At 42.0% G+C, this 23,896-nt stretch overlaps 1 protein-coding gene across 5 annotated transcripts in view; it reads left to right on the top strand.

Moving 5' to 3' along the window:
• Positions 1-23,896, top strand: part of CNTLN (centlein) — a 474,592-nt gene that overhangs the window by 142,952 nt on the left and 307,744 nt on the right. For 4 of the 5 annotated variants that reach the window (XM_019517544.1, XM_019517542.1, XM_019517545.1 and 1 more), the window contains exon 7: positions 14,943-15,105. The exons of the other annotated variant lie outside the window; for it this stretch is intronic. In XM_019517544.1, coding sequence (XP_019373089.1) covers positions 14,943-15,105 — 163 coding nt within the window. The remainder of the gene's footprint in view (positions 1-14,942; positions 15,106-23,896) is intronic. 5 annotated transcript variants of the gene reach the window in all.

The following is a 23,896-nucleotide window of genomic DNA, read 5'->3' as shown; positions in this document are numbered from 1 at the left end:
CCAGGGCTGCAAAATGCTGGGATGCTGGGGTACTCTGATTTAGCTTGAACCAGGGAGGAGTCTGGGACTGAAGTTTCATAAACCGGTTTGACCCAAATCAGTTATGTCTGATACTACATTCAACCAGGTTGATCTTAAACCAGTTTCATCCATTTTGAAACTTGTTTATGTGCACTGAGCTTCTGTTCTATTACAAGTTTAAACCAGTTTCTAATCACTTAAACTGGGTTATGTGTAACTTCGGTGTCTTGCCCTAATGTTTTAAATTTAAATAGTTACAAAACTGAGGCTAGCAGTTGATTAAATTGCAGATGGTGTAACTAAGTTCTTGCCAGTAACTTTGTCAGCTATCAGGCTCATTGTTCTAGCTTTATCATTTAGAGATTTCTTTTATGACATTAACCTCAAGATCTATAGATAAATCTAAATCTAAAGTTAAAATTCTAGGCTTTGAGATGTGAGGCTTTCATACCCTCTGCTAGGCTCTGTTACAGCCTCTGGATTTTGAAAAGTATCCTGTGATCAGATGCAGTATCCTGCTGCTTGACTGCTCTACCTCTTCCTACAATGCTTTCTATGAAAGTTCACTCAACAGAAGACTTTAACTTTAGCAGCAGTATTTATGAACAGTAGAAGCTATGCAACTTAAAACTTCACTCTATTATTCAGAATTATTTTATTATTCCTGAGAGCAGAGTTTGACTCTAGTGAAGAGTTTTGTAGACAAAAGAGAAACTGTGCCTGACAGTCTATCAGAACCAAATTAAGGCAGTCACAGAGCTCCTTTGAGTTTAGATAAAGTGAAAATTAGGGTTTGGTTAAATTTAATATTACATTTGTCAAATATTTTAAACATAAGACATCTGCTTTTGATAATTTGATATTTGATCCGTACATATTTCAGTGGTGTTGGCAGTGTCAGGAGCCAGGGGAACAAACAGGTTAAATTGCCTCCATCTTGCCCTGAGCTTGGCTTCCAGTGGCCTAAATACTCCTTGGCTGACTGCAGTTGTCTGCATGGGTTTGGCTGCCTGCCTTTAAGCAGCATCTCTTTTAGATCCCTCTTTCAAGAGGCTATTCAGGAAAACAGATGCTTCTCAGTATAGCCTTGGACTTTTCAATCCTTGTTCTTAATTTTCTAGTTCCTACTTTGATTCCTAGGTTTCCAGTCCCTGGATCCTGCCTGTTTTTTCCTAGTGTCCTAGTTCCTGCTTCTTTGTTCATGGTCTGCTGTTCCCTATGTCCTGCTTCTTAGCTTCCAAGCTTCACCTTTGTTCCTGGTTCCTGTCTGCAGATTCCTTGTTCTTGTCTTGGTGGCTTCTTGACTCCCTTGTACTCCAGACTGCCTTGCTAACTCCTTCATCCTTTGTGGTCTAGACTCCAGTCCAGACCCTTGTTCTCTAACATTGGGTACCAGGCTCATGGTTTAGTTTGGTGATTGCCCATGTTCTGTACATATACAGCTGCCTGTTCCAGACCCCCTTGCTTGTGACTCCAGTCAGGATCCTTTTTCCTAATATCTCCTGGCCTGTGGTTGTACCCAGGGTAGCCGCATGTATCCCGGTCCCTTACAGACCTTGGGCCTCCTTACCTGCCTGCTCCCAATCATCTAATTCTTAACTGGGATTCTTGCTTACCTGACCTTGTCTTTTCCTGATGCCCTTGGTTGTGACCTTCTACGGTCAAGCCTTGGTCTCCTTTGTTCTGGTCATACCCCTGATAGGTAGTCTCCATTTTCCTTGCCTCAGCTAAGATCAGGAAGGCCAGACTGGTTTAGGTCTCTTTCCCACCCTAAACCTGATACATTCCTATTTTCTAGAAACCCTCTTAGTGTACCTGAAATAAATCAGTATCCCTAAAATAATCTGGTTATTTAACAGGCTTTAAAATGTGATCTGTGTCCTCATGTTTCCCATGAAAGTTATTTTTGTGTTGGCCCAAGGAGTCACTGAATCAGAATCATAGACAATGAGGGTTGGAGGGGACCGCAGGAGGTCATCTAGTCCAACCCCCTAATCAAACCTGGACTATCCCCGACTAGATCATCCCAGCCAAGGCTTTGTATATCTGGCTCTTAAAAACCTCCAAGGATGGAGATTCCACAACCTCTCTAGGTAACCTGTTCTAGTGCTTTACTACTCAGCTAGTGAGAGTTTTTCCTAATATCCAACCTAAAGTTCCCTTGCTGCAATGTGAGACCATTGCTCCTTGTTCTGTCATCTGCCACCACTCTCTTTGGAGCCACCCTTCATGTGGTTGAACTTTGTTACTAAATTCTCCCTCAGTCTTCTCTTCTCTAGACTAAATAAGACCGTTTCTTCAGTCTCTCTTTTTAAGTCATGCTCCCAAGCCATCTAACCATTTTCACTGCCCATGCTGGACTCTCTCCAACTTGCCCACATCCTTTTGTAATGGGGGGACACTGTACTCCAGATGTGGCCTCACCAATGCCAAATAGAGGGAAATAATCACTTCCTTTGATCTGCTGGCAACACTCCTACTAATGCAGTTCAGTATGCTGTTAGCTTTCTTGGCAACAAAGGTACACTGTTGATTCATATTCAGCTTATTGTCCACTGTAACTGCCAGATCCTTTTCTGCAGAGCTGCTGCTTAACTAGTCAGTCCCCAGCCTGTACAAATGCATGGAATTATTTTGTCCTAAGTGCAGGACTTTGAACCTGTCCTTATTATGCTTCATGAGATTTCTTTTGGCCCAATCATCCAATTTATTGGGGCCTTACTCTCCGATATATCTACTACTCCACCCAACTTGGTGTCATCTGCAAATTTGTTGGGGGTGCACTCCATCCAGTCTTCCAGATTTGTTGATGAAGATATTGAACAAAACTGGCCCTAGGACTGGCCCCTGGGATACTCCACTTGATACTGGCTGCCAACTAGACATCTAGCCATTGATTACTACCCCTTGAGCCTGATGATCCAGCCAATTTTCTGCCTACCTTACAGTCCATTCATCCAACCTGGACTTCCTTAGGTGGCTTGTTGTGGGAGACTATACCAGAAACCTTGCTAAAGTCAAGCTATATCATGCCCACTGCTCTCTCAACATCCACAGGCCCAGTCACCTCATCATAGAAGGTAAGCAGGTTGGTCAGGCATGACTTGCTCTTCGTGTGTCCATGCTAACTGTTCCTGATCACCTTCTCCTCCAGCTGCTTAGAAATGGATTCCTTAATGACCTGCTCCATGATTTTTCCAAGGACTGAGGTGAGGCTGATAGGTCTGTAGTTCCTCAGATCCTTTTCCTTCCCTTTCTTAAAGATGGGCACTACATTTGCTTTTTTCTAATTACTTGGGATCTCTCCTGATTGCCATGAGTTTTCAAACATAATGGCCAGTGGCTTTGCAGTTACATCAGGCAACTCCCTGAACACCCTTGGGTGCACCGTGTCTGGCTGCATGGACTTGTACACGTTCAGCTTTTCTAAAAGTCCCTAACCTGTTTCTTTGCCACTGTTGGCTGCTCACCTCATCCCCAAACTGTGCTGTCAGGTGTAATAGTCTGATAGCTGACCTTGCTTCTGAAGACTGAAGTGAAAAAGACATTGAGTACTTCAGCTTTTCTACATCATGTTATTAGGTAGCCTCCCTCATTCAGTCAGAGTCGCATACTTTCACTGATCACCTTCTTGTTACTGACATACTTGTAGAGACCCTTCTTTTCACCTTTCATATCTCTAGCTAGCTGCAACTCAAGTTGTGCTTTGGCCTTTCTGATTTAATCCCTGCATGCCCAAGCAATACTCTCTTACACTGCTCCATAGTCATTTGTCTAAGTTTCTATCTGTAAGCTTCCTTTTTGTGTTTCAGCTGATTGAAAAGTTCCTTGCTAAGCCAAGCTGGTCTTCTGCCATACTTGCTAGTTGCGCCCGTCTGGCCTCGAATGCCCGCTCGCACGCTTCCTTGGCACGGGCAGTAGAAGATGTCCTCTCTCTGGCTTCATGGGTTCCCCACAATGGGCTTCAGTTGTCCCTCTGGCTTTCCCTGAACTCACCTGCCACGTCTTTGAATGTTAAAGCAGCGTGGGGTTCAGCCTCGAAGTTCCCTTCGGGGATGACCACTCTGCTTGCGGGATGTTCGTGAGTCTCCACCTCCCTGACACCACAGCCTTACACCAGCCTCTGGCAGGATGCCTGGTCTTGGAATGGCCCCCTCCAGTATGGATGTTTCTCCTGTGTGCACTGCGGTATCATCACTCCTTATTGCCCTTGGCGATATCCCCCCTACTCCTTGGGGAAGTATGGTCAGTAGCCTCAAGCCCTCAATCTGGAACCCCCTTGAGTGGGTTGGCTCTACTCCTGGAGCCGTCAGGGGTGGGTGCCCCTGTTGGGCAGGGGTAAAGAAAATAAAATGAAGAAAGGAAGAAAAAAATATAGCAGAAAGCCCCAAAGGACCTTCCAGTCCAGCACCCTACTGACTGGCTCTCTAAGCCCTCCTGCCCGTGCTTGGCAGTGCTCCTTCGATGCTGGTCCTTCAGGGTCCCCTTATCCTTGCTGCCCCCAGCCCAGCTCCCCAACCTTGTACCTGGGAGCGATTGTGCAGGGAGACTCTCGTTCCCTTGGGGTCGGGTTCAGCCTCTCCCTCCGTGTCACTGCACCCATCGTGCTGTGGTTCAACGGCTCCACCACCGTGCGTCCTTGGCAGTTTTAGGGGTGTGTCTCCCAAAATGCTCCTCCCCTTTTGGGGCTCGATTTCAATACCCCGGGTGGGGAGATCCTTCACAGCCTCTGCTGCTGTTCGCCATCCGGGCGAACCCTGATCTCTCTGGCTCTGTCCTTTGCCAGCATTGAGAGCCTCCGCCTCTGCCTCCTCACTTGCTCTCTCCTCCCTGTTGCCGGCAGCCGCCTTTATCCTCGCCGGTTGGTGTGTCTTCGCCTTTTTTCCTCCATTTTGGTGCCTTTTTCAGTGCCGAACCCCGCAGGCAGGGCTTCCTGGTCCCGCTTCTCGTTACCCCGGGACACTAGTCTTCCTGCACATCTGTATTGTTCATTCCTGTGCCCTTAGTAAGGTTTCTTTAAAGTACAACCAGCTATCCTGGACTCCTTTCCCCCTCAGACCAGCCTCCAAAGGGATCATGCCCATCAGTTTCCTGAGTGAGTCAGAGTCAGCTTTTCTTATGTCCAGGGTTCTTACTCTGTTGCTCTCCTTCCTTCTTTTCTTTAGGATCTTTAACTCAGTCATCTCATGGTTGCTGCTACCCATGTTGCCATCCACTTCTACATTCCCCGGTGTCTACAATATACAGTAAAATCTCCGGTAACTGGCACCTTATTGGCATGCAAGCCGGCACGCTCTGTTAACCGGCATGCTGGCTTGTAAGGTGAAGTGAAACCAGAAGTGTCCACCATGGCACTTTTGGTTTCTCCAAGCCCCCATGGCCTGGGACAGAGCAGTCTGTGCTGCCGAGTCCCCACAGCCCAGGGGCATAACAGGCTGCACGGGGCCCGCCTCCCTGTCCTCCAGGGCCTGCGGGAGGGGCGTTGATGCCCTGGACACGGTGGGAGAAGCGGCAGCCTGAATAGGCAAGGACCTCTGTTCGGGCCACTCAATTAACTGGCATATTTTGTTATCCAGCATCCCTCATTCCCGGGGGATGCCAGATAACAGAGCTTTTAGTGTAGTTTTAAATTTTTGTGTGTGCGATTTCTGATGTTTGAGGTCAATGAAAAAATATGCTTTGCACGTTAGTTTAAAGTGTTATCTCTTAATAATTCATACATATTTTGTAAACTCTTCATGAAATATATGCATATATATATATATATATCAATTTACCATTTTTAATTCTGTTTCTGATGTGATTTTCTTTTCCATATATATTTATTTCTGCTTCCTTTTTCTGGTTTGTTTGAATGAATTTAACACTTGTTTCAATACTAACAAGTAATTGTTTGACATATTTTTGGTAGAGCTCTGTGTTCATTGGCTATTAGATTTAATCATTATCTTTGCCTTATTCTGGACATTTTGTTGCCACAGATTAATTTATTTTGAATAACTTGTTTGTTTGACACATTTTTTGGTAACTTTATCAAATACTCTGTTTTCAGTCGAGTTATTTTTCTTGTAATTTCTCAGAATACCAAATCAAAAAATCATGTGTTATTTCAAGCCTTTTTTGTTAGTACAGCTTGGGATAGAGATATTTCATACATTTAATATAGTCTAGGTGCTAGTCAAATTGCTATAACATTATAGTGGTAATTTAGATTAAGCTTCTCACTTTTAAGATTTTAGGTTGTTTAGGTCAAGAACCTTCTCTTTCAAATATGTACATCATGCACACAACGGGACTTTGACACATAGACTGAGCTTCTGTATAATAGACAGTGGTTTTTTTATTGTTATTTAGTAATGATTTTAATCCAGCAGAATTCTCAGGCTTGCTAGAAAGCTATGGCACCCTGAATGTTTTTACATAGATACATTTATTGGCATCTAGCTGATAATAGTGTTGGACATGTCAAAAGTGTCTTAGATTTCTGAATTCTCAGACCTATTGAGTTTATACTTTTCATCAGTAGTTACTGACAGATCCAGCTGTCGTCATCAAGATGTCGCGGCAGATGTTTATTTTCAGGCTACAGTATTTCTGATCCACTTCATTCCAAACTCTCTTACTAATGTTTCCCTCATTCTTCACAGAAATTGTCCAGAGGATGGTGTGAAGTGTAGTAGTAGGAGGGGGCATACCCTTAACCAATGGTATAGGGACATGACCAGGTGCCTTGGGCATGGGAGCAGTGGTGATTTTGGGTTGCTGCTGTACTAGTAACATTATTGGAGAGCTGCCATTGGCAGCTGTTTCTTTCACACCTCTTCCCCCTCCCCTTGGTTTCTTAAGCCCCAGTTTGGCCTGCTGGGAGCTGCTGCCACTTCTCTCTGGCTGAGCTGGACTCGACTGTGGCCATGCTGGGGCCACCACTTCTACTGATTGCCTCAGAGCTCCAACCGACCTACAGGAGATGGTTAGCAGCAAGGGGCAAACAGGAAGGGGCAAGGGGCAGGCCTGAGAGACAGGTGACAAGGGTCAGGCACAAGCATGGCAGGGCAGGGGATGGGAAGCGAAGGCTTCAGGTTAGAGCAAGGACTTCTGGGTAGCAGGCACAGGGAGCAGGCAGCAGAGGGCAGGCGCTAGCCTGGAGGGGCAGATGTCAGACAGGGAGAAGGTGGCAGGCAAGTGGCAGAGGGGATAGGCAGCAGTGGGGCTGGCCTCCCCCACGAAGCCTCTAATCTTGTCATACAAGAAAATCAGGTCAGTGAAGCATGACTTGCTCTTGAAAAATCTATGTTGGCTGTTTCTGGTCACTATGTTTTCCTTTAGATGCTTAAAACAGATTCCTTGATGACATGTTCTATAATCTTTCCAGTTGTTAAGGTCTGTAATTCCCTGGATCCTCCTTTCTTAAAAATGGGCACTATGTTTGCCCCTTTTCAGTCATTTCAACTCTCATTTGACTTTTGTGAGTTTGCGAAGTGATTAGTCCGTAGCTCTGTAATTATCTTAACTAATAACTTAAGTTTTCTAGGATGAATATCTTTCAGCCCTGTTGAAATGAAAATCTGCATTTTGTCCAAGCAGTCTTTGACCTCTTCTTTCCCTCTTCTTAGGCTGCTTATCTCTTCCCTTCCTTGCTGTCAGCTATGCTTGTTATGTAATAACTGATCTTATTCAGGAAGACTGAAGTAAAAAAAGGCATTAAATACTTTGGCCTTCTCCACATCATCCGTTATTAGAATGTTCTCCCCCTTCAGTAAGAGACCTGCATTTTTCCGTGTTCTTCCTTTTAGTTCTGACATACTTGCAGAATGCTTTTCTTTGTTGCATTTTACATCCCTTGCTAGCTGTATCTCAATATGTGTCTTAGCCTTCCTGAATTTGTCTTTGCATGCCTTTGCTATGCTCTTATACTCATCCCTAGAATCATGGTTAAGTTTCTACTTTTGTAAGTTTCCTTTTTGAATTTCAACTCACTGGAAACTTTTCCATTTAGCCAAGCCAGTCTCTTGCTGCATTTCCTGTCCTTAGCATCTTGCACCTTTGTTTTGGTGCACAAATTGCATCTCTTAAAGGCAGGGGGAGTAAAATATGACCCACAGGTTGGATCTGGCACACCAAAGGGTTTTGTCCAGTCTGTGGCAGGGACCTTGGCCCCATCTGGCTCAGGGACAGGTGACAGCTTGGGCTGTGGTACATGTGGCTGGTCCCACTGCTCCTGTGTCCGTATAGGGCGTAGTGTGAATTAAAAACAAGCAGGAATCTTATCGGGGGTAACGTACAATGCTGCATTTATTGGAACATAAAACATAAAAAGAATAAAGAACCAGTAAGGTTATCTACTTCACTCATTCCCATGCGTACTCATTCATTCATTCATACAAAAGAAACAAGCACACACACAGGTAGTTAGACAGTCCTGCAAAGGTTAAGGTGTTACTAAGTACTAAAGTTGCTCAAGTCAGTGTGGTGGCTGGCCAGACTGACCACAAGAGATGGAATCAGGTCTTGTTGGATGCACCCAAAACTCCTTCCAGGTGAACAGACCCAAAGCCTTTTCTTTGTGTTCATTCTTAGTGATAGCTGTTCATACAAGCCTGTCGATTCCTCTGAGTCAGATGCGAAGGTCATCCTCCTTGTCCTATTGGCAGGCTGGGATTGGTAGGACACGATCTTCTGGCTTTGTGGTCTGCAATCTTCAGGGGGGTTGTTGCTTGTAGTCTTCAACCGTCATGGTGAAGGCATGGTTGAGTATTTGGTAATACTGCTGACTTGGTGTCACTACAACCTTTAAACCACAGAAGGCTATTTTCACCTGCTGCAAGAGGACTGTCTTCCTTCATGTTGTCACATACATACATCATTCATTCTTTCATTACCTCTTTTTAAACAGGCCAGACATACCACAGACCTTATGTAAGCATTTTCCTTATACCAAATTTAAGTGCTAAAATTGAGACCAATAAGTCAAATATATCTAAAATTATGAGACCAATAGGTCAAATATATTTATGCTTAGCAATAGGAAATTTAAAATAGATGGTTAATTCCAGAACAATAATGACAGATTAAAATATTATGAAAAGTAAATCACAACAAGATTAACTTTATCTTAATGGCTAAATAATTAATTATAAAAAATAGCAATATAAGCAATTATAGCTACTGCAGTACAACACTCTTGGGTGCACAGTGGGGCTGGGGCAGTATGGCGGCCAGACTTGCTTTGTTGTAGTCCGCACAGTGGCAACTCCTTCCAGCTGCCACTACCAGTCTGCTGCCAGTTCCAGCCCCACTGGCTGGGCACCCCAACCTTTCTGTCTTGCACCCACTGCTGGGGGCACTGGACAGAGCAGGCAGGTAGGGTCTTCATGGAGTTTGGCCTGGGACCCGTGTGGGCAAGTTGCACTCAGCTGGGTGGATGGGATGGGGCTGCAGGTGGGTGAGGAATGGCATCTAGGAGTGGGATGGCCAGGTGGGTGCAGGGCTGGGATCAGGATCTTGGGACATGACAGTGTGGGGCTGGGGCCTGTGGCAGAGCCATGATCCTCTATCCATACATTCCTGTGATGGGTGCTGGTTCCATGAGCAGAGGTATGTGGGGAGCGGATTGAGGCTCTGCCCTGGGCCTTGTGCTGTTTCACCTCAAGATCCTGGGCCCAGCCTGCCCGTCCTGCTTCCGGACACTTCTTCTTGCCTGCCCATGGCCCCATTGTATCCATGCAGCCAAGCACGCCCTGCCCATGTAAATCTTGGGCCAATCTCCATGGAGACCCCAGGATCACTGGGTGGTGCCAGCACAGGTCAGGGCCCAGGACAGAGCCATGATCTGCTCCCTGCATGCCCTTGCCTATGGAAGTGGCACCTATTGCAAGGGTATTCAGGGAGAGGATTGTGGTTCTGCGCTGGCCCCTGGCCCCATGCTGTCACTGCGCAGCCATCCTGGCCTCACCCTCCCACCCCGCTCCTGGATGCCACTTCCTGCCTGCCCACAGGTCTGTCCCATCTGTGGAGCCCAACGCAGGACAGAGCCATATAGGGAGATTTAGTCAGCAGGCTGGAGGTGGGGAGCTGACCTAGCTCATGACAGCTCACCAAAACTCCCCAAGTGTCCCTCCAGTCCAAATCATTCCCTCTTCCCTGCTTTTAGCTATAGTCAGTTCTTCTGTACTGCTTTTCCCTTTAGACTTCCCTCCTATGGGTTCCTGCCACCATTTGTCTGAGTTTGTTAAATTCTGCTTTTCTGAAATCCAATATCTTTATTCTGCTGCTCACATCCTTCCTTTCCTTAGGATCTTGAAATATATCATTTTGTGGTCACTGTCAACAAAGTTGCCTTTCACCTTCATACCCTCAAACAATTTCTTCCTATTTGTGAGCAGCAAATTGAGATTTCCCCCCTTTAGTTGGCTTCTCCACCATCTGTACCAAAAAGTTATTCCCAGCACATTCCAAAAATTTGCTGGACTGCTTATGCACTGCTGCGTTACCCTTCCTTGAAATGTAAAGGTAACTAAAGTTGTGTAATTTGGATTTTTTGGGTTAGTTGTTTGAAAAGAGCCTCATCTACCTTCTTCCCTAGGTTTGATAGTCTACAGCAGACACCCACGATGACATAACTATTGCTGCTCCTGGTACTAGGAATGGGAATGAATGGGTAGGATTAGTTTTTCAGCAGCAGTCTCTTACTTAGGAGGGAGAAGTCTTAGGCATAACAATTATTCTCCTACAAATCTAGGACATGAGTTTACAGCAAAACTTGTGTGTTGTTACTCTAAGTTTTAATTGGGATTGAGAGTGAGACTGATGACCAGTAAGACAGTTCTGGTCACAACTTGAAAACTTTATTAGGATACACAACAGCAAAGACTTATTTGTATAATAAAGACAGTGCTTACATAGCCTTGGATTCAATGGAAAAACAGGTCCACTGGCCAGGCTTCTCTGTTCCCTTGAGGACTCTCACAGATTTGGTTCTTCTTTTTTGCTAAACTTTGGAGAAGTTCCAAGTCACACTGACTGTTTAACCACAATTATATACTTAACAGAGTTGTCCACAGTTGGTTATGCTTTGGTGCTGAGCCAATCCTTTTTCATTTCCTTACATTATATAGGTGCACCTTTATCACGATCTACAGTGCACGCTCAGCTTGCATCATTGCTACATGTCAAGCTCAAGTCCTATCATGATATGGCCTATGTTGTATGTGGCCCATGCTGCACATGGCCTATGATGTATGTATGGCTTACAGTATGATTGTAATACATGCTAATGTCTCTGTAAGAGTGAAAAAAAAATACACAGTGGCCTTAGCATATGCTAACACTCAGTATATGTATCCAATGCTAGTTAGATTAAGTTAGCTGAGGTATGTTATGCTTAACCTACCAGTAGAACTTAATTTGATGCATAGACAGAGGCCCCTTTCTTACTGTGTTCTTTAACCCTTCTGTTCTATCTGATTGTCTCTAACACCATGATTCAACAAATGTTTTTTCTTAAAGTACTTAGGAGCCATCTTCAGTCACTGCAAATAAATGTATACCTGTATTTAGTTTAATATATGCTCAGGTGCTTTCCTGAATTAAAGTTTTAGCAGCCTCTTTTTGATAATATACCTTCCATAACATCATGTTCTGTGATTGTTTTATTGGTACAACTAGTCATATTTTTTGTATTGAAATCCAGATATTGTTGTACTTCTGTAGGGGAAGGCTGAAGGCAAATACAAAGTAAAATAAAAAGCTATACATTTATTTTGTTGTTTGATATCAGCAAGGTACACAAATACTCTCTTTGGCCCAGGTTTAACACATATAGGATAAGAACAGCTGGTTTCCTGAGGCAGATATAGTCTCGTCTTGATGACATTTCTTTAATATCATCCATTTTTATTTGTTATAAGAGCATTATCTTGTCCCAATCTGTCTCTATATATCATAATTTAAAATCTACTGATTTCCTTTTGCTATTGCTTATTTTTCAGTTTTTATAAGACACAATCTTTTATTTTGGTGTTTTGTAAACGTCTTTAAACAATAATATAGTAATGTTGAAGTGATTTTGTAGCCATGGTGGCCCAGGAATTATGCTAGGGACAAGGATTTTTGTGGGTGATATCTTCTATTGGACCAATTGCATGGTTGTGACAGTCAGGCAGGCTTTAAATGCAAAGCATTCTTCATCTTCATCCAAATGCCTTGCATTTGGAAGCTCATTTAACTTTACCCCAGCAATGCAGTTGGTCCAATAAAAGATCACCCACAAAAAATCCTTGCCTTAAACACTATTATAAATAAACATTTTCCTCTGCAATCATTTTTTTTCTACTGGTGGAACTTTATTAAAGCAGATTCTTTGATTCACCCCTTATTTTGTTTGCTTTACTATTTTGTAGCTATTCAAGAAAAGCACCTAAATCAGTAATACTTCTTACCTCCTAATGTGGAGATCTTGTGCTGCTTTATGACAACATAATGATATCTCTTTCTTTAGATCAGGGGTGGGAAAGAAGGTGGATCCAGCCAGTAGCCACACTCCATTTCCCAGTAGCCCCTGCCCACATGGCTCCCAGCCAGTTGCCATGGAGACCTTAGGAGAGTGGGGCCATGCTGGGACGGCGCAGGGCCACGGAACTGGGGCTCAGACCTGGCCCCGGCCTCGGCCCCCATGTTCTCACAGCCCCATGCTCCTGGGGTCTCCATGGAGACCAGCAGGAGCTGCACAGGCAGGGCACACAGCTGGGCAGGCAGCTGTGCTGGGGCCGGGGGGTGGGATCTTGAGGCAGTGAAAGTGCAGGACTGGAGCTGCAGCAGAGCCATGATCTGCTCTCTGCATGTCCATGCCTGCAGAACCCGCAGTCATCTCAGGGGCATGCAGACAGTGGATTGTGGCTCTGCTCTGGCCCTGTGCTGTCACTGCCACAGAATCCTGGGGTCTCCCTGGCCCTAGCTGCAGCCCCATCCTGGTTACCTGGCTGCGCACCCTGCCTGCATATGTCCTACCCCTGCCGGTGGGTGGAGGGTGAATGGGATGGGGTGTCCAGGCAGCAGGGCTGGGTCTGGTGGTGGCAGCCAAAAGGAGCTGCCACCACAGAGGTTGCTGGGAAATGGAGTGTCCCACAGGCCAGATTTGGCCTGAGGGGCGGACTTGCCCATCCCTGCTTTAGATGTTAACCTGAGGCATAGGTAAAGGTTAAGTGATTTGCCTGAGGTCACAAAGCAAACTTTGTGAAGAAGTACAAAAGAAACTTAATAGGGGCAATACACAGAAATACTGACATTTGAGACTAATAGTTTGAAGTGTTGCTTGTTAATTAAAGAGCAAATAATGCTCACTTTAAATATACAAAAGTAAACTAATTTTCATAATCCACATTTTATTGAGTGCTTTAAACAGATTAGACTATGAAATACATATTAAGTTTTAATTATGTTTTAGCACAAACCCAAGAATTGCTAACATTACCATCATTTTTGCCTAAGTCTATAACATTTATTTATCAGTTTCATCTTCATTATCATATAATTACAGTGGATTCAGGGACCCAGATTACAAAAGACTGTCGTTTGGTTGCATTACAATGCTAGTCTAATTTATAATGTATATCAGCCTTTTATGTCATTTAATCTATAAGTAGCTGTCCTGACTCACTTGTATTTATTGCACTAGTGATGGGTCCATAAGCAAATATAACTTTTAGGTAATGTAATAAAATGTGTACTGACATATAGGCAAAGAAAAAAAGTAGTCCATGAAGGAGAATCACATTATACATATTGCATGAATTTAAAAAATATATCCTAGCATTTTAAACCTTAAATCTATAATACAAAGATTGGATTGTCTTATGTTTCAAGGTATCCTGTAAAAAATAGGTCAAATGACAAATCAGATCAGTTGATGGTTGATGCAGACAAAAAGGCAGAGCTCTTCAATGAGTTTTTTGCTTCAATATTCCTTAATAGTGACCAAGACAATCCCCCCACCTTGAGCACAGACAGATGTCCAAAAGGCACCAGACCTCCAAAGGTTAGTGTTGACTTAGTTAAAGAGCACGTGGAAGGGCTGGATGAGTACAAGTTAGGCGGCCCAGATGACCTCCATCCATGGGTGCTGAAGGAATTGGCCAGTGTCAGAGCCACTGGCATGGCTGTTTGAGCTCTCATGGCGCTCTGGCCAAGCCCCTGAGAAAGGGAAAAAGGCCAGCGTGGTGCCCATTTTTAAGAAGGGGAGAAGGGATGAGCCGAGTAACTTTAGGCCAGTCAGTCTTACCTCTATCCCTGGGAAAATGCTGGAAAAAATCATCAAAGAGCACTTTTGTGAAAGCCCAGCAGGGGAAACGATGCTAAAAGGAAACCAGCAAGGGTTCATCACAGGTAGATCCTGCCTGACAAACCTTATAGCCTTTTATAACCAGGTCACACACTCCCTTGACACAGGAGCTGAGGCCAATGTCATCTACCTGGATTTTAGGAAGGCCTTCAACACAGTCCCACCCCCAGGGTACCAGCAGAAGCTGGAGGAAGGCAGGAGAGCCCAGACACTCTAGTAGCAGCACCAGTTGAACAACGGAGGGAAGCGATGTGCAGACCAGGAGCCAGGGGCTATGTGTTAACTACTTGGGAGCTGCCTGTGGCCTGTGGCTACCAGTTAGACAGCCCTGTTGTAACTGAAGGTCCAGTTACTTTACAGTAGTCAAGCCACTAAAGGGCAATTGATAGTTGAGTATTTTGTCCATCTTTTACAGTATTCAGTGATGAATATTAAATGCTATGTGTGTAAGTTCTGGTATTTATAAAGAAATTGATGGGGAAAATAGATGAGGATATTCATTAAATAAAATTAGCTAAACACCACTCTTTGAGATCATTGTTGTCCCTCTATTCATGCTTTCCTATTTATTGCTTGTTTTGCACAGGAAGGAGTTGCAGGAGCTGCAGAATCTTTACAAACAAAACACTGAACATACAGCACAGCAGGCAGAGCTGATCCAGCAGCTTCAGGCTCTCAATATGGATACTCAAAAAGTACTAAGAAATCAGGAAGATGTTCATATGGCAGAGACTATATCTTATCAGAAAGTATGCATTTTTTTCTATTACAAAAGTATACATTTAAATGTATGTACAAGTAGTACACATAATTATCAATAGTCAGCATGCTGGCGAATAGACTGTCTATATTGAAAGCAATGTGTGATACTGCACCCTTCAATTAGTACTATTTCATGATTAAATCAGGCAGATTGCATAAATGTTTTGGTTCCCTTATACCTGCTGAAGACAATGCCCAATTTTTGCCTACCGACTATGCCCCACCTTAAGCATACATGATTAGTTGCCCCTGAAAAAAAGGACTTTAATGGACTGCAAAACATACAGTCCAACTTTTCCAGTGTATTTTATCTGTCTGTATTTCTCTTTTTATCTCAAGGTAAGAGGTGGTATTCATATGTAACTCCTCTTGTTAACTGTTTAAAATGTAATGAGAAAATTAATCTATAAATGTGATACGCTTGGTTTCGGTCTCATATGGAGTACCACACCCCCAAATAATTTTTTTCCCACTGCCTCACCTCTCTTCTTTTCGTTATTTATTGCCTTTCCCACCATTCATGGCTGGGCTTCCACTGTTGAGCAGATCTTCGGAGTGGACTCTTTGAAGAACCACTCAGAAGCCTCTTGTTATCAAGGAAAAACATTGACACAAGTATAGATGACTCTTTAATGAGTGTTTTTACAAGACAGAATATCTGTATGAGGCCAGTTAAGCACTATAAATTTTAGCTGGTATAGTAGTTTTTATTTGGGAGGTGTGATTATTTTTGCAGGGGTGGGAAGAGAAAATTATACTGGCATAAGAGTGCTTTTGTCATTACAGCTTATTTCACTTGGCAAAGTAGTAGGAAAAACACTTTTTTGCTAATATGAAGTGCATCTATATTAGGAGGGTTTGCTGGTTTAGACTTTATAGACCTGACCTGAGATTCATTTACATCAAGAGTTTTTCTGACCTTTCTCAAGTAGACAAGAATCCTTGCAATCCTTCAGAGGCATTTTGAGCACTTGCAGGAGAAAGGTGCTGCAGGTTGGGGGATAAGTAGTCTCTCAGTTTTCTAACCAAGTTGACCACTGTGAAATACTTGGAATCTTAAAGGGGCTAGCACAGAATTGTTGAATTCAATATACTTAGGACCTTGCAGGGTGAGGTGAGCATCTTAAGCAAGCCAAGAATACATTAGCCCCACTGACAAGTAATGACATGTAGTGTTTAAATCACAAACCCAGAAGGCATCTGAATACCCATTGTTTACTCATAAGAAAAAATGCGAACAACAAGGCAGAAAAACTGCTGTTGCTCTGAAATCAGAATCCAGTAGATCTTCTAGTGTATGCGACAAACTGAGGTGAATGTACTTACCTTGTAATTTGGGAAATTGTTCTTATATTGTACCTGGCCCTTGTACAATACCTCTGGTCTTGCCTTTCATCTTCAGGGAGCCCAAGCTGCTGTCATCTACTTAACAGTTCCAGGATCAAATGACTATTTTCGTGATTGGAGGGAGAAATAATTTTTAAGTTAAATTATTAAGAGAACACTAACAGGGCTATTGCTACTTTTCAAAGTCACATTGCTGGAGCAGTCTCTACAGCTTAAGAAGGATCCCGAAAATGAGTGTTCAGTAGGCTGTATGTAAAGTTCAAACAATTGTTTCTAAGTGGCCTATTGCTTCTAAGAGCAATGTGTGCTTCCTTTCTCTGAGTCACAAAACTGAACACTCTTATTGAGGTCAAAACAAGCCATAGGCATCCCAGTAACCAGAAAATAGGTGCAGTGCTCTATTCAAGTCAAAGGCATAATGTTCAAGGCGCACGTGTTCAGTTTGTTTCCTTTGCATTAATAACATGCTGGCTGCAACCGCTAGATAAGGACTTGTCAGCTACTCCATAGACAGATTCACAGAGGAATATTTTTCTACTTCTCTAAATGGCATTGAGCCTATCAGCATGTACATCCTATGATATATTGTCCCTTACAGCAAGATCAATGACCTTTGTGTCAATGGTCAGATAGGCATTACATGCTATAGCTTAGGCAGTGTGGTTGGCTGACATATTCCAAGTTCATCCTACTAGTTTGCCACTTAGGGAAACTGCTCTTCATACTGATGTTAATGTGCATTAGTAAACAGTTGGTCACGTCAAAGAAATTACTTTTTCGACAAACCAGGCAAAGGTCATGAACTCTTAGTGGATTGAGCATAAATCCATTGAGGATCACAAATTCTGTTCCAGAGCTAGCTTAAAAATGGGCAGGGGAGACATTTAAAGATCAGTCATCTGTTTTCTCAAGTTGCACTGACTTGCTGGTATGCAGTTGAGATATACTGTACCATTTTCCTTGAATCCACCCACATTTTTAAGCATGCTGTTTTCTGCAAAAACTTATTCAGATTCGAGGATTTATGAAAATATGTTGATATCTCTTTCATACTGTAGCTATAGTTCTACCTTTCAAGGAAAGAAAATATTCTTTTTAAAATGTATTGAATCTGTTTTATTGGTCCCAAATGCTCAGGGGACTTTGTTCCTGTGCTGGATTTAATGAGACTCAATAGATTTGTCCTCACCAGCAATTTCAAGGTGGAGAGGCTACAATCAATACTAAGGATAATAAGACAAGAAGAGATTGTGAACTCCTTAGCCAGCTTATCAGAGTGTTCAGAAATTTACAGTTTAGACCTTTTGTTTATATAATGCAGCACTTTCTTTGGTATGGGCTTGCGTTCCAAGCTCTTTATTAATCATACTGATTGAAAATCTCTTAAAGCCAGGCATCTTTGTCAGCACATGAAGGTTCAGGTTTGAATCCAGGAATTGATCCCCCAAAACATCTGAAGCTGGGAGCACTGTGTCTTTGGTAGATATGGCATAATCAGGAGTAGCTCTAATGGTAAAACAAAACAAAACATGCTGGTAATTGGGGCCAGATTAACCCTTTAGTGGGCCCTTGGAAAACACACTTGTGGGCCCCTACGTAATATTGTATATATAATATTACTTTTTTTCACTCAGTAATTATAATATGTAAAATAAGCACAACTGGGCCCCTTCTTCATTTAAGGCCCTAGGCATGTGCCTAATTTGTCTATGCATTAATCCATCCCTGCTAGTAATACTGTTCTGAAACCCCTTAGGCTGGGTTGTTTCAAGTCTCTACCCTTGCGAGAAAGAAGACCAGGAAATGTAATTGCCTAATATATTTTTGTATGCTTTATTCATGTTGTGCTCTCAATAACCTTTGCCTTCTTTTGCTTTGGTGGGTGTCTGCATTAGTAGCCTGAGATTCCAAGCTAGAGAGCCAGCCACCAAGTTATCTCATGCTGGCTACACTATTTTTAATAAGCTTTCCTCAGATAATTTTATGAAACCCAGTTGAAATTGTTCTAAGCAGGAATTTTACATATGTTGTATTGGGAATTTTACATAAACAATGTGAAATTCATAAAATAAAAATTAAAAATATGCATGCTTAGCTGGAAACTGGGCAACATTGCCAGCCAGATTGGCCCTACATTTCGTTACAAAATCTTTCAGTTGTTTTACTTCAGATTGCAGAAGAAATGCATATGCTCTCTCATAAGATCTTGAAGCTTTCTATTAATGGATCGAACTCTCCAACTGCATGGAGCAGGGGCAGAGCCCCATCAGCAGCATCACTGTGAGAGTGAGAACATATAGTTAGCCAAGCAGTGTGGGGAATGATGTGATGCTGATGAAGGGCTTCTGCCCTTACTCCATGTTGCCAAAGGGTTCATTCCTGGATGAGCTGGGGCCAAGCACAGCTCTGTGTCACCATTCCACTGCTTTGCTTCTTCCGTTGCAGCATGAAAAACAACTTCTTCACTCGGGACACTTGCCCCAGTTTTGAATGTCTGTTTTTGGGTGAAAAAGAAGTATAGTTTGTAAATAAATGCAATACTGTATTTACTTGAATACCAGACAAGGTCCCTTTCCCCTCAATCAGCATGGGGGGAAAAAAGACCCTTTTCTTACATTCGCATACAAGGAAACTTTGTCAAATATATTGTCTATTACTAAACTACTGCTAGAAGCAGCATGTGTTCAGTAATGGAAACCAACTATGAAGTTGATTAAATGCAGCCAACACTGAGCATGACTAAAAGACCTAGTCCATATTGGGTAAACATTGATAGGAACCTGCCACAAGGTTTGGTTAGTTTAGCCCATCTGAATAAGATATACGATAGTGCCCATTGTGCACAGTCCTCTTCAGCACCAACTCTTTTTTCAAGTCATGATGAGTCACTACATTGCATACATTTTTACTCCCACACCTGAGCTGTGCTTTTCTTTCCCATTTTCAGTGATTCCTGTTTCTTCACCAGTGTTAAATATATGGCAAACATAACTAGATGGGGCCCCAAACAGTTCACCCGGAATATCTCTGTTGCCCCCTCTCTCAGCCTGTTGCATATTATTAGTGTGGCCCTTCCCTCCATGAGATTGCCCTGCACCTAGGGGGTTAATTAGCATGTGGATGCTTTGTGGGGGGAGTATCTGAAGTATAAACACATACTGAGCAGTGCTGAGCTGTGAGGTCACCAAGGCTTGAAATGCTGTTGACTCTCCTGGGACCCAGCCCAATGAATTATATGTAAGGGGCTACCTAAATCGTGGGGGATGTACCAATTTTCATGGTTTAATTGCAGCATAAAGTCCTAATTCCATAATCATTTTGTAGCACCCTGCCTTTCATCACTGATTGGTGACAAGGCTCTGTGTGGGGGAGGGGTGGGGTGCCATCTCAATTGCTGGCTGTGCTTTGTGCGGCCCTGCCACTCATTGCTCATTGAGGAGGCTCTGGTGGGGGGAAGATGACTGAGGGTGTAGCCACCACCTTGTCTGCTGTCTTGCATGCCACGCTGACCACTGACTTCCACTGGGGAGCCAGGATTGTATTTTTAGGGGCTTTTTTTGGTTGAGTTCATGGATTTTGTGGATAATCCTGGATTTTGCAGTTTCCTTGAAATTCTCAAAATCACAAATCTAAGTAGGTCCCTAACCTACTTAAGGATCCCTATATGGTAAAGAGCCTTTTGGCTTGAGACCTAATATCATGCATAGTTTGTACTTTGTATAAGTAGGTACAAAAGTGCTGCTTGAAAGTGTGTTTATGGAGTGACTGCTAAAACTTGCAGCAATTTCAAAAAAGGTAACATGCATCAATTCTGGATTAAATAAATCTATGGGTAATATATGCAAATTACTGCAGCTATGTTTAATTTCAAGGTCAGTGTTTTCAAATTTGCTTCTCACTTCCATGTGCTCAGTGAGAACATGATCTGACAGTAAAGAGAGTGAAAGAGGCTGCAGGGGGTGGAAGTTGAGAGGGGGCAGGGTGACCACCTAGCCTTCCCCAGATTTATTTTCCCTGGTGTAGCAGTGGGAGGGAGACAAATTCAAGGCAGATGTCCAATAATTACATTCTATACCTAGAAAATTATAACAAAGTTATACATTTTCCATATATAGAATCTAATTATTGGAGGTCATCTTATATTCAAGTAATTATGGTAATATTGTTCTACACTTTGAATGAGCTGTTTATTCCAATTCTGTTTCCTGTTCCCCAATTGGTTTTATTGTATAACAGTACTTTGTTTCATTTTAGAGTTATTAAAAGCCTCTTCCAAATGACTATCAAGACTTTTGGAAGGACAGAGTATGTCAAACAGCTCTCCCTTGTCCACATGTTTGTTAGCACTTTAAAAAGTTCTAAAAAGCTAGGGAGGTGTGACTTATCCTAAAAATACATTCTTTATTTGTCTCCATTTATTTATTTCAGGTTATTCCTATGTGTATGTATGTGCTTTAAGATTATATTTAAAATTAAACTATTTAGTTACTTTGTAAATGGACAAGATGTGTTTAGTTTTAGGTACTCTAGAGCTGCATTTCTCAACCTGTGGGTCGCAACCCAAAAGTGGGTCATAAGAATATATGAAAGGGTTGTGAACAAACTTCAAAAATGGGTCAACAAACTTTAAAAATGGATTCTCCTTTAAAGGAGAAAAATGTGGGAAAACCGTAGGTCTTCCCTTGCAGGCTAGCAGAGTTTCAGTCTGTGAGGGGCTGCTTGGGGCTCCTCCTGCCTGGGTGTCTGGGGATGAGGCAGTGGGTCGAGGCTGTGGGGCACTAGGGTGGGACTCACCAGTGATGTTTACAAATGGGTCCTGGTACAAAAAAAGGTTGAGAACCACTGCTCTCAAGTCCTAGTAAAGCTGAATTTTTTTACAAATGGTCTTTAATCATTATTCCCTGGCATCAATAAAAAGCAGTTCTTAAGCAAAATTAATTTAAATATTGGAAAATTGGTAATATTGTAATGTACCTAAGACAGGATGGAGATGGCCCTTAATACAGGTTCCTATTGTTTGAGTCGGTAATGGAGCTGAACTGGATACGATCATGTGTTGGTACTGTAATAGTTTCCATTTTCCATTTCCATTTGACCTTTTATTCACCTCTGAATATAGTTTAACATTTCCCTGCCCCTTTGATGATGCTATTTGTTCCTAAGGAATTTCTAACACTGTACTTTATTTATAATAGTTTCCTCACTTTTTTAAAATACATTTATCTTTGAAGGTTCTTCAGGGCTCTCACATTATGGTTGCTGAAGCACTGGCTTGTGGTCTGTAGGGAACCAGCTAGTCTCATGGCACTGGTTCTCACTCTTTAGTTCCAGGTACTAAAATCCATTAAATGCACACAACATTGTATTCAATATATTCCTACTATTATTGATTCATGTAAGCGATGTTTGTTTTTCTTACATTTCCTTATGCTCTCTGTTTGCTCCTTTATACCCTTAGCAGTTCAGTAGAATCACATGGTATATTCCTCTCTTCACAGAAAACAATGGAAAACCTTCCATTGACTTCACTAGAAAAAGTTTTACCCTTGTGTTTGTTTTGAACTTGGTATTTCCCAGTGCACAAAATAATTTCTTACTTTTTATGTCTTGTCTTTTTGATGTTTCTTCTTCACATTTTATCCTTAGTTGTATTATGCAGATGTAAAATGGACCTCATCTTGAATTATACAGTATTTTCTTTTCTATTACTTTGACACGTGTGGACATTCATCTTTCCTTAACAGTTTTGTATGACCCAATGTTTTAAGCTGTTTCCCATTAGTGTGACTAAAAGAGATGTATCTTCAAAAAAGAGCCCCCTCCCAGCCCCCCCCCCCCAAAAAAAACCCAGTTTAAAAATCTTAAGAAAGGGCATAGCTTGTAGCCGTGTTAGTCTAAGTACATAGGTAGACAAGGTTCTTTGGGTAAATCTAATCTCTTTTATTAGACCAACCTAAATAGTTGGAAAAAATCTTTGCAAGTTTTTGGGTACAAATACCCTTTGTCAGGCTGAGAAAGTGTCTGTCAATGACTTCCTGAGCCTGACCATGGATATTTGCACCTGAAAACTTGCAAAGAATTTTTTCCAACTATTTGAGTTGGTCTAATAAAAGATGTCAGATTTACCCAAAAAACCTTGTCTGAAACATTACGGAGGCACTCAGTGTCCATGGCTGTCAATGAAAAGATAAAATTGCTGTGTGGCTGTCTGTAAACCATTCTAATTTGCTCTTTATATGGGACAAATCAGTTTCCTTTTATGCATGCATAATTTTCTTTATGAATTTTCCCAGCATCCAGTAAAGTGCTTTAAGTTGTTATGAACCAATAATTTGATGGTGGAAAAATATTTGTATGTAACCCAGTCATGTGAAATATAGATGAATATGTGTTTTTTTCACATACATTTTCAGCAGACTGACAGTTTTTTTGTCTTTCTGATACAGGCTTTTTTAGGATTGTTTGCAAGGATGGGTTTCAGTATGTAAACAGACATGCCATTTGTCTTTTCCTGACCAACGTTAAGTAACAGAAGCATCCATTAACTATAGTTGGAGATTGGACTGCTCAGTACCTTTGCTAGATTGAAAAAAATTGCAATAAAAATGCAATGTTTTCCATCTTAATGCAGGTTTACTTTTAAAAACTGTAATTATGACCACTTATTAGAATATAAGTGCTGCTAATCATAAAAACAAGAAATTATCATATCAGTATGATTTAGCTAATGAGCATATCAAGTTACAGCTGGAGATAACTGTACCTTGATGTTCCAGTTACTTGGAAGGACATTGCTTAGGAATGCATATTTCTGATAAATAAAATCTTTAGTGTCCTATGAGATATTGAAGTGGCTTTGAAAATAATTGAGAAAGCTGCTGCTTCTCATAAACAAATGACTAAGGTTGTATTTGCATTTTTAAAAATTTGTATTGCTTTTCGGAAAAAAAAAAAAAGGGAAAAAAAAAGAAAAAGGAACATTTCAGTGTAATAATTTTTTATTTTAATTACTTCCTTTGAGTCTTTAAAAGTATCTGGAATCTTATCTTCAGTTCTGGTGATAAGGTTGGTGATCAGTGGGGTTCCTGGTTTTCTCTGTTAAAAACTTCCAGTATTTTAATTAAAGAATCCCAAATCCGCATTTTTCTGCAATTAAAATGAAGTGCCACTCTATATATTGGTATCACTTGAACACATTGTTTTATTGATATATTTACAGTTTTAAAGCAGTTTGGAAGCCTACCAGTCCCTCAGTCATTGTAAAAAATAAATTCTAAATATCTATATAGTTTGGCATTTGATTTTGTTTTTTTATCATGAAAAATCAGAGCTCCCCCTGCCCCTTTTGCTCACCAGGTCGTAGGTCCAGTTGTGGCTATTCCCCTACAGCTTTGTGGCACTGATCAACCCTGATATGCCAGTGTCCTGCCC

This window comes from Gavialis gangeticus, unplaced genomic scaffold, assembly GCF_001723915.1.
Source record: "Gavialis gangeticus isolate Ggan-Ray unplaced genomic scaffold, GavGan_comp1, whole genome shotgun sequence".
NCBI lineage: Eukaryota > Metazoa > Chordata > Crocodylia > Gavialidae > Gavialis > Gavialis gangeticus.
This window is presented reverse-complemented; position numbering and strand designations above follow the sequence as displayed.